This window comes from Haliotis asinina, chromosome 1, assembly GCF_037392515.1.
Source record: "Haliotis asinina isolate JCU_RB_2024 chromosome 1, JCU_Hal_asi_v2, whole genome shotgun sequence".
In the NCBI taxonomy this organism is placed as follows: Eukaryota; Metazoa; Mollusca; class Gastropoda; order Lepetellida; family Haliotidae; genus Haliotis; species Haliotis asinina.
In genome coordinates, this window is record NC_090280.1 from 46,329,967 (window position 1) to 46,345,118 (window position 15,152).

Here is a 15,152-nt window from a genome sequence, read left to right on the forward strand (position 1 = left end):
TATCACTCAAGCTTGCTTACTAAAGCTGCGCATTTCTCAGGTCACAACATATTGTAAATAGTACCTCGGTCTTGCATCTTTCCAACCCGGAAGTACGTTAAACTGTTTCGGTTCATAACGACCATGGGTTCCTGGAAACCAATTCTAACCAAGGTCTTCACGGATTCCAACAACGCTACAGGAACCAGCAATGAAGGGTGGGGCAATCTTCCTTTGGCAACCGAAGATGATGGGCTTGGGTGTAATTTATACTTTGATATGTGGGTCTGTTTCTGTGATTTGCTTACGTTTCAGATCCGGTCAGATACTTCAGTTTTGACATGTCATCAGACTGATTTATCATTGTCACGTCAGAGACTACAGACTTCACACCGTGCTGTCTCAACACATGCACCCGATTAGATTATTTCGTTAGAAGAGGTCATCAATAACCAAGAGAAGAATATGCTGAGACATGGACAATTTTACCTTGTCTGTATGCACTCATTAATTAACAGTCTTCTTTGTTCTGGTACCTAAATCAAAGATTTTATGAAAACCTCAGCCAGTTACCTCCCCTAACCTCCTTCCTAATAAAGTTATCTCGCATTGCACGGTTACCTCCCGCGGTGGAACTCTTCCCGGAGGGGTTAGACTTGTGAGCCCAAACAACGAGATATCGTCTGCTTTCAGAAGCTTACACAATCTCCACAGTTAGAGTTTTATTTCCTTTATATCCCATATTTGTAACTTTCAACACATCTTTTAGTCAGGATATGAGCATTACATATTAAATGTGTTGAACTTTTTCTGTTTTGGCTCCACTGGCAGAGGTGAAAATATGACTGAATTCTCTTTTTATTTTGGACGTACGTATCATTTCCATTAATTAAATGCATCCCTGTCACATATTAGAATGTACAGTGTAAGAAATATAAATACGCTTAAAAACCAACGTGTACAGATTTATTTCAATGACTGTTTGAATTGTCAATTCATTACTGATATGTCTATTATTGCTCAGCTAATTCGATCGTTTTATGTTAAATTCGGTATTTTCGCCTTAATGATATCAAGACCTACCACAAGAATATTTCAAACTGAAAAAATGTCAACCATCTGAAATGCTGTATTAGGTGACACAAGCAAGGATAACTTCAAGATTTACGTTCCACTTCACTATCACTTAACAAAACGTCAAACAGGGCCGTTCTGCCAATCTCAGGTCTACATTGTGGAACAGCCCGCATCCTCACGGCGCATTGTACGGTTTCCCAGACGTACAGACTCGTGTCAGTTATATTAGGTCAGTTGACGTAATTTCCATATGCATGATAATTTGGTGTGGTATAAATAATTTTCATAAATTTAATATTTCGGAAGATTCAAGTTACATTTTGCACATTTGGGCTTCATTTTCCTTTGCTTACTTGTCGAATGACAACAAGTTAATCAACGTATGTACAGTGCCCATAACTCCTTTAACATGGAGGCCTATCAGATTGTGCATTGTGGAACCATATGTAAGTTGATATATGTGATGTCACAGGATGATGTCAGTTACGCCTTAAAGCCAAGGGCAACGTCGCCGTCAATGAGAACAAATACTCGACATCCAATATTATCAAATAACCAAAATAGATATCACCGGTAGAGGGCTATAACGATGAATGGGACTATCGATGGATTGCAACTGTTGATTCACCGATAGAAATTAGTCGGTAGTTGAAGCGAAAAGCTGCTATCGTTGCATCAACACTGTGTGTGAACATCGATAGTTTAGTAGTTGCCTTGCGTTTATAATGCGCAAGCTTATAATGCGCAACGTAGTGTGGTGTCTCTGTACCATGACGGTGTTCTCTGTGTAGTGTTGTAGTAGGTCGTGTTTCCTGTTTGTATTCTCGTAGTGTAGTGCCTCTGTACCACCACAGTGTTCACTGTGTAGTGTTGTAGTAGGTCGTGTCTCCTGTCTGCATTCACTTAGTGTGGTGCCTCTGTACCACCACAGTGTTCACTGTGTAGTGTTGTAGTAGGTCGTGTCTCCTGTCTGCATTCACTTAGTGTGGTGCCTCTGTACCACCACAGTGTTCACTGTGTAGTGTTGTAGTAGGTCGCGTCTCCTGTCTGCATTCACTTAGTATGGTGCCTCTGTACCACCTCGGTGTTCACTGTGTAGTGTTGTAGTAGGTCGTGTCTCAGGTCTGCATTCACTTAGTGTGGTGTTTCTGTACCATCACGGTGTTCTCTGTGTAGTGTTGTAGTAGGTCGTGTCTCCTGTGTCTCCTGTCTGTATTCACGTAATGTGGTGTCTCTGTACCGCCACAGTGTTGACTGTGTAGTGATGTAGTAGGCCGTGTTTCCTGTGATTCCTGTCTGTATTCACGTCGTGTGGTGTCTCTGCACCACCAGGATGTTCACTGTGTAGTATTGTAGTAGGAAGTGTCTCCTTTACCCCTGTTTTGTATTCTCGTAGTCCGGTGTCTCCGAATCCTGCACGGTGTTGACGTACTGCCTCGGAGCCATGGCGTATTGGTGATCGACGTCTTCGTACGCTGATGTAGAGGCGTATTCGTTTGGAGTTTGGCCATCTTAAACAAATAACACTCCGTCAAATGTTACTTCAAGTACGGAGCAAACTACCCCTGTTATTTTTAACATACAGGCCATCTTTCGACACATTTTCGTTTACGTCCCTTGTGCTCCAGCGTGATTTTAATTTATGGTATAAATCATGTGTGCAACACCTAAAGCATACCTTTGTACTTGTTCTTTTTGTGCATCCACAGAGCCATGATAAGGACAGTGAAGACGCTGCCCAACACAGCACCGCCAACAGTTCCAGCTGCTACACCACCAGGAGAGGTGACACATGCTATAAGTGAGAAATCAAACTCAGTATCCTCACATCATGTCAGCGCTCATATGTACGCAATTTCAAACAATGAGAAAACAATACTAAAATTAAAGCATATGTTTAACTGGTATCATGGTAGACATGAAACAGTATGTACGTCTGGTGAGGTTATGCCACCTTCTCAGAGTGTCCAGTGATGGTTACTTCAGTGACAACCTGTAGCTTAAGCTTCAGACTTCATATTGATGAGGAGGCGTTCGCATTTTTAACGATTTTTATTAGAAATACGTGTTCGTCTTACTAGTCCTGAAGATCTGAATTGTATCCTTCACAGACCTACCTGGACATTGACTTGGCGTTGTAACAGGGAAAGTACTGATGGACCTGCTAGTGTCACCTGGGGGGATTGATGACGCAGACGGTGAGGTTGTTATAGTGCTTGTTGTCGTAGAAACTCTAGAAACTGGTGGAGAATATGTTGTAGTTGGTGAAACAGTCGTTGTTGAGGCCGAATCTGAAGCAAAGCGAACAAGCTTACAAGTGGACTACAAAAAGGTTAAACCATTTGTCACATTTTGTTGTGTGAGTGAGTGACTAAGTGACTGAGTGTGTGCGTGAGTGTGTGGCTGACTGACTGACAGAGTGACTGAGTGAGTGAATGATCAGTAGTTACGACAGAGTTGTATCATGGACAGTCAGTTAACTGTTGTATTGTGACAGGCGGGAACGGTCTGAGAGCGATAACTGTAGTCACCACGAGGTTAAATCAAATGTAGACAGGATGAATATAGATTTACAAACAAACATAGTTGGTATGTAACTTGCATGTGCACATAAGGCACAGGATACCTGGTTCGATAATGGTTAAGTGGAAATATTGTAAAAATCGCTCGTTTGCGCCCTGTTGCATAATGTAAATGTCCTATTGTAACCGGCTGCTGAAGATTGATCTTTCCTTTAATGAAACCTTAAAAATGACGGTTGGTATGTTTTGGATGCGTGTGAGTGTCGTGTTGACAATACAAATGAGTCTACCTTTAGAATACAGCATCACAAACTTGATAAATACGTCATAATACCCTTTTACGTAATTTTATATGATTTTGTTCCAAATGACGTTCTCGAAACAATGCCTTATGACGCCCGCATAGCAACAAGGTTGTCTTGCTCAGTAAGTGCGTCAAGGCAAAATACTGATTACGTAACAGTAATATTCCCTGTTGACTGGGTTTCGTCCTATTGTCAGTCTAAGTAAACTTATCCTCAGTACTTTTCGTTACACTCCACTACTGAGTCTAACAAAACCTTTTGGGAGGTCGCGTCAGGTAACCTTTGAGATTGACCAATCAGAACACTGCTTACCAAATCGCGAAAGTGGACATTCGCACACACCTTTTGAACTTTTTAGCTCGAAAAGGTTCGTACCCGAACGATTCCGAATGCTATTTAGCGTACGATCACTTCCGGGTGATGCACACGGCGCACGTTACAACCATGACAACGGTGAATTAAAAGTCGCTGAAAACAGTGTTTTTGACAATATTCAAGGATGCTATCTTGCGGAAATATTAGCTAATGGTAACCATGTCAACAGAAACCCAAAAGCGTATATACTGCAGGTCAAATAACTGTGTTATATGCTGATTTTTGTTTGTGGAGAGATCTGTGTCGGTGACCTGAACATTTTGAAAGTCCCTCCGATCTATAAATAGTAGCCTTTGTCTGATTGGTTAAATCTATTTAACTGTCTCGCATTTGATTGGACCGCCATTGGTTGCACAAAGGTTACCTGACGCGACCTTCTACTAGGTTTTGTTAGACTCAGTGGTGGAGCGTAACGAAATACACTGAGACTAAGTTTACTTAGACTGTGTGGAGAAACAAATACGACGTGACTGAGTTCTGTCTAGAAGAAACATTTGAGTATCGCGCTCGAGAAGAGGTTCTAGTTTTCGCGATGCATCCGGAAAATACCGAGATCTTTCGAACGATCACTTTTGAAACAAGGTCGCTGATTGCACTTCTAAATCCGATTGCCTCCAATCACGAGTCTTGCATACTCGCACCATGAAAGGGGCGTATTAGAACAGAAGTTACGTAGGAAGATGTGACAAGTAACCACTGTTGGAAGAGAATGGAGTTTACTTAGACTGGTCCTATTGTGCAACATAGTGTAATATTCGGTCTAGAATTTATAGACAAATTCATTTTAACTGCATAAGAAAATATTAATCACTTTGATTTGAGACATCTAAGCACATGTATAATGCAAGACTACGTTCGTTGAAATCCTTGCAAACAACTCGTACAGCGTCCTCTATCGTTCAGTGTGCTCTGCTCTGTCTGTCTGGAAACCCGGAAATAGTGAAAATCTGAATTGTCTGAACAGGTTATAGAGACTAATGTTTCGTTTTGAAAGCTCTGCTCACTGTTTCATCTTTACTAGCTATGGCATTGAATAAGCCCAACGATGATGAGAGTTTCCCGTAGTTGCTTTTGTGCGGAAGCCCGATTTTTTACAAGCACCAGTTTCAATATTAGTATTTTGTTATCTAACGTAATTATCTAATTTTTCTTCTAGTGCGCTCATATGTTTGTATTGCGGGGGTGCTGAGGTGGTAAGTTTTGTGCATTTTTTATTTATTTATTTTCTTTTCATTGTTTTAGTTTTATTTCATTTGTGTGTGTGTGTGTGTGTGTGTGTATGTGTGTGTGTGCGCGCGCGCGCGCGTCATTCGTGCATGCACCCTGATTTCGACGACTCCTGACGTCAACAACCGTGTTCAGTTCGCGCCATATCGGCAAGTCCACACCACAGGGTATCTCGCAGATTACAAAAGTGGGACGAGTGTGCCAAATGGAATCGGAGTCATTCGGCAATGGTCCGTAGATTAAGGTCACGAGACACCAAGACTACCCTAACCTAATTGTCCGTGACCTAATCGTCTCTTTCCGTTCATTTCTGTAACGTCACGGAGGGTGATAAATTTGCCCCTTGTGTAACATTGTGGACATAGTTGTCAGTCAGACGGTTAGCTGTCTGGCTACCAACCCGAATGTCGCGCGTTCCCGTCCGACGGATTCTCACAAACTGGCTGCTTGTCTTACTGACTTATGGCACAGGTCCTTGCGAGAAGTTGTGATGGTGAATTGTGAAGGTGCTCCAACAACTGATTATGTTATTGATCATAAATGAATACAGAAAAGATTGTGCCTCACATATCGTCAACGTGTTGCTCCTCGGACTGATCACAACATCCACACACTGCCACCTGGATCCATTGTCTATGGTGGAGTTGATCCTGAGAGTCACGTTGTGTTGTGAGGCATCACAGCTCACATTGATACGTCCTGACAGATACCTGTTGAAGTCGTAAGGGTTGGATACAATGGGACTGGAGAAACCTTGTGTTGTGGTGAAGACTAAATTACCATCTCTGTTCCACTGTCTATCTTGTCCACCAGTTGTGTTACTGCTGCAGATCAGGGTGAAGACTTCTCCGTCTGTCGTTGTCAAAGGGGAACTTGTCAGGACTAAAGAATCTGATAAAAAATTGCATATATAAATCTATCACTAACACCGTGGATATATAGGTTATTTAGTAGAATGTGAAATACAAAAGATGGAGATTATGCTGCTCTGCATTCAGAGTAAATACATGTTTCAATGTCGTTTGTGTCATCTTCTATATATAACCATCTCTTTAAGTCTATTTGAAGGTTATTTTGCCATTGCTAATATTTTTGGGTACATACATATTCTTTTTTTCGAGAAACAGGTATTTCTAATATGCCGATGAATTTATAGCTGCAGACCAAAAGACGCTGAACTAGTACTTTATAGTACTGAATCCTGCTCGGGTTTCGAACCCATCACCTTCAAAAAGTATTTAAAGCTGTATACCCAGGTGTTATATTTGATCGCTTTCTGACAGGAGTTGTGTATTGCATCACCGTTCTTGTAAGTACGCCATATTAATGCTATAATGTAGATACTGGATTGACAATTCTGCCTAAAGAACATATGCAAAACAGTAATTGGCAATGTTATTTTATAAAATATGAATACCAATATCAGGTAGATAGAAGTATATGTAAAGAAAATACTGTTGTGTGTCACCAACACCTACCTACGTGTTCCATGAAGCCAACAAATGCCAGTAGAATCAACAAAATCCGATACATGATTATCATATAGTCAGCGTTGTCCCTAACAGCTGTTCAGAAATTGTGGTATTCTACACATTGGTATGGTGGTGGCGGCTCTAGGCAGTTCCGATGTTTCAGGGCACTGTCACAGTTCGCAGTCTTCTCTCACATGTATCTCTGAAATAATGTTCTTTGGTTGAGTCTCTAAATCACATGCCTAATATCACACATCTCTGTCTACTGGAGAGGGAACTTGTGTGTGAACGTAGCAATGAAACACCACTCTGAGCTGACTGGGGCTGTCCTTGTGTATTTTCTCCAAGAGTACAAAATCGTCATTCACATAAACACGGTTTAACTTCACTGTGCCCCTCCCCCAACACCAGCTAAATGTTATGACACCTGCTATGTGCCCAGAAAAGGTGCCATGGTGGTAACCTCCCAGTTAGTGTCATACCTCCCAGACTGGGCAACCTCGTTATACCAACTCCAAGATTGGGCCACCTCGTTATACCAACTCCCAGATTGGACCTTGTATTCAGTCAGCCATAACAGGTCGCGGGCCATATTGGCACTAATGTAAAGGTGCCATGTATCATCTTCGTATGATGTTGTCTGTATTATAATTTAAAGGTGTCATGTCTCATGTATCATGTGTGAATATTATATGCATCGTTCACTTTCTTGGTGAATAAGACACGTGGTGACGAAAATGCGAGTATCACGCATGCCATGTAGTATGTTCGTATAATGTTTCTTTTTTTATAATTTAAAGGGGTCGAGTATCATGTTTCATGTATCATGTGTGTATGTTATATACTGTGGTACAATAAATTTCAGAACGGGGTGTACTTAATCCGTTGTTAATCCCCCACTGTCAGTTAGTTAACTACGGGTGACCGATTCACACCCTTAAACAAAGGCAGGGTGCACAGTGAGGTACCCCCATAAATACTTAGATACACTAACATCTGACACGATGCGTTTACCGGGTATACATTCGGCATAATCCACAATAATGTACAAAGGAAGTGAGATATAGGGATTTGTCCGGGCCAGTGGCACCATCCTTATCTGTCACTGCAAACTGCAGCGGTAACAGTATTATCCTACATCCTTAAGAAACAGTATTATCCTACACCCTACAGAAAACAGTATTATCTTGAAGGTACTCGTAAATGCATTGAGTTCAACAACGTTCAACACAACATTGAAATGATAGTTAAACAAGTGCGGGGGTGTGGGGTGGGGATGCGGGAGGGGTGGGGGAGTGAAGGAGGCGGCTACCGGCTTCAGTGGAGTCTCCGTGGCGTAGTCAGTAAATTTATCTGATATCACACATATACGTCGTGGTCTGATTGGCTTAGGGCCTCCTAAGCTGTTCTAGTATTTTATATGTACATAACCCTTCACGAGACACAATGACGTTACACAGACGGCTTGGTATTTATTTACTCAGACAAGGGAGTTATTGTCACTTTACCGAATTATGCACCTGATTACAGCACTGCGAAATTATATCCCATTATTTTCAGTGTATACTTCCCTCTGTACACGTGAACAAAACGGCGGACACGCGGTGTCTATCCATCGAGCTATTCATTTATTCATCTGTCAGATTCGCACGTCCTTCCATCCATTCATCCACCCGTGTCTCAGGGAATACAACAGGCTAGCTTTTATCTATGCGAGGTCATATCAGCAGCCTGATGATTTCTACTTTCATTACGTGTTTTTTTATGATATGAAAAATATATACCGCACGGTATGTGTTCGGGCTTGCATACGTAATTGTCACTGTCTGATTGGCTGAAGGCTGTTGTATTGTTTTCAATGTACCCGTGTTCAAGCCAGGTGTATTGCAATACACCCCGCTGCCAACAGCAACGCATTCGGTACTTCGTGGTAATTACTTTTATTTTATCTCGAATGACATTAAATGAAGCACGATGCCTGGAAATTACCGATGTTTTACCTATGGAAATCGATGGAAGGGAGATAACTATAAGTCTGTTTTTCTGTTGTCATCCGCTAAATCTAACGATGGCCACGAAAACATTTGACTCTCTTTCCAATAAATGAATTTTGAGAAAACGTTCAAATGTATTCCCCGTGAATATTAAGAAGGGGAATTACATTGCACCGACTTTACTAAGACAATATCCACTCGAAAAACAGCAAGATTCAAGATCCGGATCTCCTAGAGAGTACACTTGTGTGTATATGTAGCAATGACACAACAGCCTGGGATGGCTGGGGCTGTCCGATAATCCCTGTGTCGTTTATATTGACAGTAAACAAGCCGTGTGTACACATGTAACAGATACTGAGATCAGGTGCAAAGGTGTGTGTTTTTACCAAGAGTACAAAGCCCTCATTCATTAGAATACTTCGATTATTATTGTATACTGTGAATAACTTCGACATATTCCAGAATCATGTACAAAACAGTGAGTATGGTTTTACGCCGCCTTTAGCACTATTTCGGCAAAAATCACGTCGGGGGACTCCAGAAATGGGCTTCTCACACTGTATCCATGTGGTTAATCGAGCGGACGCCTTAACCACTAGGATAACCCAAAGCCCCTAGGACAAACGAAGTCAGATATAGGGGTTTTTCCGTGTCAGTGTCACCATCCTCACCTATCACTGCAGTGGTGATCTGTCTACAGAGGACAGTATTATCCTCCACTTCTTTGTTTTGAAGTTCAAGATATACGTAAATACATCGAGTTAAACAAGGTCCAGCACAACATTGAAATAATGGCTAAAACGAATTTGGTGACTTTTCCTCCCTTGGTTCCACGTATGAAAGTTCCACACAACGGTGTTTCACTGTACTTCCAACTGAACTGCATTACTCCCTGCTTGTATATGAAATATGACTGCCACGAGCGTCCCGGGGTCTCGATGCTGAGTGCTGCTGAGGTGATGTGCTATCGTATCCAGTTACAAGGTACAATAACGTTACACAATCAGCTGGGTATTTATCTTCTCAAACAAGTATGTCCTTGTCACTTTACCGCACTGGCCACTTGACACTTATCTCCCGGTTTGTTCAGCGTGTACACCCATCTGCGCACGTGTACGTAAACTACATGGATGTGATCAGAACGTGAACACACGGGGTCTATTCATCGAGCTATTCATTCATTCATTCATTCATTCATTCACTCATTCATTCATCATGTACGGAAGTACAACGTCCATGTGAGCCCATATCTGGTGTCCCCTACAGTGACATTTCTGGACATTTTCTAAAATCGGAGTAAAACTACTCGCTCATCTATGCGAGATCATTTCAGCGGCTGATGAGTTTTACTTTCACTCTTTGGTTTATTTGGATGTAAGACATGTGCTCAGGTTCGCGTACCTCTTCACAGATACATGTCCACCTTCCTCATTCACATACTATTCATTCTAAGTAACATACTGCCTCAATGTTTGCTGTATATTATATAAACTAATAATCAGCTAGAGCTTTCCTCAGAGATGACATTTGGTGTACAGGACAAACGGGTAGTGAAAATCTTGTGCATGGATCACTGCAAATCAGTGATGACACCAGGTGTTCGCAAAAAGTGTAAGGCTGCCGTGCCCTACTGATAGCCCTACTGGAGCCTGCCAATATCCTCATTGTACGTTTCTGTGTGTCACTATAGATGTACTGCGTTTCGCATTACACTGCTAGAAGTGTGTCATCTTAGCCGGGTGGACGGGTACTCACCTATGTTCCCTGTGCAGTCTAAAATAAACTCTAGTCGGAACACAAATGTGTCAGCTGAAGCTTCCTCTCTTCCAGGTCAGTGTTGACAACACGAACTAACTGTCTGTATAACATGTGGATACACCCTCAATGACAGCAGCTACTGTGTCACTCAAGCGCATTTCTCAGGTCACAAGATATTGTAAATAGTAACCAGAGTGTGGACGTTTCCAACCCGGAAGTACTTTAAAATGATTTGGGTTCATAACGACGGGGATAGCATGGGTTATGTGGCCTTGTCAAGTCATGTTTACCATTCACAATCTGATGATGAAAGATCATATGATTTCTCGTCAGTTTGTAAATAATCTAGACTGGACCAGAGAATCTAGTGATCAACAGCATGAACGTCGATCTACGCAGTTGGGATACGATAAGACGTGTCAATTAAATCAGTGATCCTGCATGGCTTCCTGGAGAACAGATCTAAACCAGGTCTTCACAGATTCCAAGAACACTACAAGAACCCTATATAGAAGAGAGGGAAATCTTCATTTGGCAACTGGAGATTATGGCACTTCGGTATAATCTTTGCGAGCCTGTTTCTGTGGTTTGCTTACATTTCAGTTAGACATTTCAATTTTGACATGTCATCAGACTGATTTGTCATTGTCATGTCAGACTACACACCTCAGGCCACGTTGTCATTGATTATCTCCACATATGCACGAGATCAGTTTATTTCGTTAAAAGAGGTCATCAATAACCAAGAGAAGAATACGCTCAAACATGGACAATGTTAACATGTACAATTACCTCCCCTACCTTACTTCCTAATACATTTACCTCCCCTAATGGAACTCTTCCCGCAGGTGTTAGACTTTTGAGTCCAAACAACGAGATGTCATCTGATTTGTTTGATTGGCATTATTAGAAGTTGGTGAGTAATAAGAGAATAAGATTCTTTATAGATACCAACTTCTTTATCACATATGATGCGGTATGGATCCTTATATCGTTGTCAAGCAACCGTTGTCAAGCAAGACTCTTCAGATGTCGCCTGCTTTCAGAAGCTTATATATTTAGGAGCAAGTTAGGCAATTACACAATCTCCTCTGTTTATTTTCGTTTATCACTTTTTCCTTTGTCGGTATTTGTCACTCCCAGCATAACGTTTAGTCACGATATGAGAATTACATGTAAACCTGTATGTCAAACTGAAACATCGTCAGCCATATGTAATGCCTTATTAGGCATCAGGCATTAAAACCTTGATAGTTGGATAGCTGGCTGCTGCTGTGTCAAGACTGTATAACTGGTCACAGTGCATTCTTGCTATCAAGTGCTCAGTTGTGACAGTAGCAAGGATAACGTCAACATTTACGTTCCACTTCACGATCACTCAAGATCACTCAGCAAAACGTCAAACGGCCGTTCTGCCAATCTCAGGTCTACATTGTGACACCGCTCACATCCTCACGGTGCATCGCACAGTTTCCCAGACGTACCCAGACTCCAGTGCCAGTTATATTGGGCCAATTGACGCAATTCCGTACGCATGCTAATTTGGGATAGCATATATAATTTTTAAAAAATGCACATTTGCGAGGAATAATCTTACCCAAAATCACACAATTTCGGTTTAATTTTCCGTTGCTTACTTGTCGAATGGCAACAAGTTAATCAACGTATGTACAGTGACGAGAACTCCTTTAACACGTGGAACCCATACGGAAGTTGATAAATGTGACGTCATGGGATTTCTACCATACATTAGAATGTAAGCGCCGATTATTGGATGTCTTTAATCCATATTCCCAGCAGTTACATCCATATAAGCTATAGACTTAAGCCAAAGGACAACGTCACGACAGTGAAAACAACTAACCGCCACCTAATACTAGCGTTCAAAATAGAGAACAGTAGAGGTCTGTAATGATGAATCGGACTATCGATGGATTGCAGTTGTTGAATCTCCGACAGCAATTAATCGGTAGCTGAAACGATAAACTATCAATGCATCAATAGTATGTGTGACTATCGATAGTTTAGTAACTTACTTGCGTTTAATACGCAAAAATGATGGAGTACCAACTTAGTTCACTTTGACATCTGCCCCTGTTACCTCTCACCGAAGCTTGATTTGGATTTCTAGTTTCCTGTCAGTAATTAACAGAGACCGAAACCATACATTCATTATGAAATGACTTCAACTGAAACAATTCAAATATAAAAAAATATTGCGATAGTATTGCAATAGTTGTTGGCAACAGATGCTGCAATAGACTTTCGCTGTCACAATAGCTGTTTCCCCCTCAATAGTCTCTCTACATATTGTTTCTTACATCACTGAAGTCTTGGGACACGTGAAGCCAGACAGGCGTTTTACAGGTAAAACCGTTTACATTGATATCAGACAATATCATAGCAGGGGCAGCGGAAAATACCTACAGACAACGTACCTAAACACGGAATGTGATCTTAACCTGCTAGAGAACGCCTTAACCAGTCGGCCACCTCCCCGCCTAACCAAACCAACGAAGCCATGACACCCAGATGAAAGGTGTAGATTTGAAGGTCTAAGATATCAGTTCGGACATATGTACCCAAGCAGCGTCTGCCACATCTGGCCTACTAGGGTCATGTTGGGATGAACGTCGTTATTCTCAGATGCAACACTCATGTCCCAGAAATCCAAGTAATAAATCTTGTCCTGGATTTCCTCAAATTCTTTCTTCAGTATCTGTTGATGAATAGTCCCCCAGTAGTCCTCGATCACACCACGTGCGTACGTAGTGATGCGGAACGAGTGGGGGCCTTTTACGAACACCTTCGCTTGGGGTGCTCGTTTCAGAAGTGCCTTCACTGATTGAACTGTTCGTCTGACGTGTGTCCTAAGCAACGTCGGAGGGTAGGCGGTGAAGTGGAGGTAGAAGTGGATGATGACGATGTCTCTGTTGCCTCTTGGCAGCTCGTCTATATAGACATGAGTTGCCTTGTGGGCCTCCAGTGGCGTAAATTCACCGGAGTTTGTAAACGGCAGCTCGTGGCTCCCCCAGAATACAGCGTAGTTGTAGGCCGAGTTGTATAGAGTCGATGGGAGCGGCCAAGCTGGGTAGCGTCATACATCGGACACCAGAGTCACATTCTGACGTTGTTTCAGATAGGAGAACCACTGGCGTAATGTGGAGTCTCCGTGCAGCCATATTCTTCTGTTACGTAGACACAGGTCCCAGCTCCGTACAGTGTCAGGAAGAGTGTTGGTGCAGGCCGTGGAACGCCACTTCCAGTTGAGGAAGTAGCCGACAGGGGGCGTTTGTCTCCACGTGACCAGTGCTGGAATTTGGTTGCATGGTGTCTGTACAGTGAATGGGTCTCTGCCTGGACAAGAGGACATAAATGAGTGATTTGTGACATAGGACTATGATCGTCGACTCTTGCAATTGGCGATACTTAGCGGAAATTGATAGGATGTATATTAACTATAGGGCCCCAGTAAATTTACAACATTACGTGAACGAATAATTTACCGACTTCGCAAATAAGATGCATTTCTGATATAACAATAATATAAATCTTACCATGAACCTCCGTGGTGATGTACGAGCGCACATTTTGCTGTACATTATGTCTGCAATTGGAAGTTATGTCATGAATCCCATCAATATACAAATGAATCAGTATTGATAATGATAAAGTATACGACTGCTTAATTTGCATATCACACATATATATACCTTTCAAACAGCTTCCGCTCCTCTTCTAACATCGGCCATGGTGGCTGAGAACCACCTATCCGGGTCCACTCTGCGCATGTCAGCACTTCCGGATGTCCACAGTACCACGGGAGGCCATAATGTCGCCTTGTCAGGTTACACACTCGCGAGTACCCGGCCAAAAAGGGGGAGGGGCCACATAGAGTCATCTCATACATAAATCTCCTCTGAAATATGGCAAACAACTGCCTTACTAAGTGTCCTTCTCTGTGGATCTTATACAACACCCTCACAGCCTCCCTGGACAAGACGACAGCCGCGAGAACCTCCACCCGTCCTGGCCATAAGACACGAACAAAGCCACTATAACTTCCGTTTCGGTGATCAACGACATATCCCATTGCGCATGCGCCTTGACGTACTTCCTTTATCCAAACCCTGACTCTGTCCCCACCTCGAAGTAGTCGTTTGTTGTATCCATTCAGCAACTCGACTGATACGAGTATGACGTCCCCAACTTTATAATATGGTTTTGGATTCACAAGTTTAAGTCCAGAATAAGAAGCATTCGCTATAGCTAACTCATTGATACTTCGATCCCCGTCGAATCTGTAATCGATCACGTATTCCCCATCCTCGTATAGCCCGTTCAGAACATTATCGTCGAATTCCGTAAACAGGTCTTCGTGTTTTAGCCTCTGAAGTCGCTCGGGAAATACGACGTCTGTGTCATCAGTGGACATGTCCG

The 15,152-nt window shown here is 42.3% G+C and overlaps 2 protein-coding genes across 2 annotated transcripts; both read right to left on the minus strand.

The window, feature by feature from the left end:
* Positions 1–928: 928 nt before the first annotated feature.
* Positions 929–10,903, minus strand: LOC137292160 (hepatitis A virus cellular receptor 1 homolog). The gene is made up of 6 exons (XM_067823714.1): positions 10,710–10,903; positions 6,964–7,159; positions 6,053–6,376; positions 3,174–3,347; positions 2,735–2,851; positions 929–2,567 (listed from the first exon to the last, which is right to left on the minus strand). The coding sequence occupies exons 2-6, from the start codon at positions 7,025–7,027 to the stop codon at positions 2,428–2,430; spliced, it is 819 nt and encodes a 272-aa protein (XP_067679815.1). The 5' UTR covers positions 7,028–7,159; positions 10,710–10,903; the 3' UTR covers positions 929–2,427.
* A 2,372-nt stretch (positions 10,904–13,275) lies between these two features.
* Positions 13,276–15,147, minus strand: LOC137273071 (NXPE family member 3-like). Its single transcript, XM_067805527.1, has 4 exons — positions 14,426–15,147; positions 14,270–14,319; positions 13,908–14,069; positions 13,276–13,799 (listed from the first exon to the last, which is right to left on the minus strand). The coding sequence occupies exons 1-4, from the start codon at positions 15,145–15,147 to the stop codon at positions 13,276–13,278; spliced, it is 1,458 nt and encodes a 485-aa protein (XP_067661628.1).
* Between the last annotated feature and the right edge of the window lie 5 nt (positions 15,148–15,152).

Bases quoted from the DNA above. Each gene is read 5' to 3' on its own strand.
- LOC137292160 (XM_067823714.1), bottom strand. From the start codon at position 7,027: ATGATAATCATGTATCGGATTTTGTTGATTCTACTGGCATTTGTTGGC. The intron at 3,348-6,052 runs GTGAGGCACAAT...GCTTTGCTTCAG, and splicing joins GAGCAACACGTTGACGATAT to ATTCGGCCTCAACAACGACT. The intron at 2,852-3,173 runs GTAGGTCTGTGA...TCTCACTTATAG, and splicing joins AACGCCAAGTCAATGTCCAG to CATGTGTCACCTCTCCTGGT.
- LOC137273071 (XM_067805527.1), bottom strand. From the start codon at position 15,147: ATGTCCACTGATGACACAGACGTCGTATTTCCCGAGCGACTTCAGAGG. The intron at 14,070-14,269 runs GTAAGATTTATA...CCTCTTGTCCAG, and splicing joins CATCACCACGGAGGTTCATG to GCAGAGACCCATTCACTGTA. The intron at 13,800-13,907 runs GTAACAGAAGAA...GACGCTACCCAG, and splicing joins GAGCTGGGACCTGTGTCTAC to CTTGGCCGCTCCCATCGACT.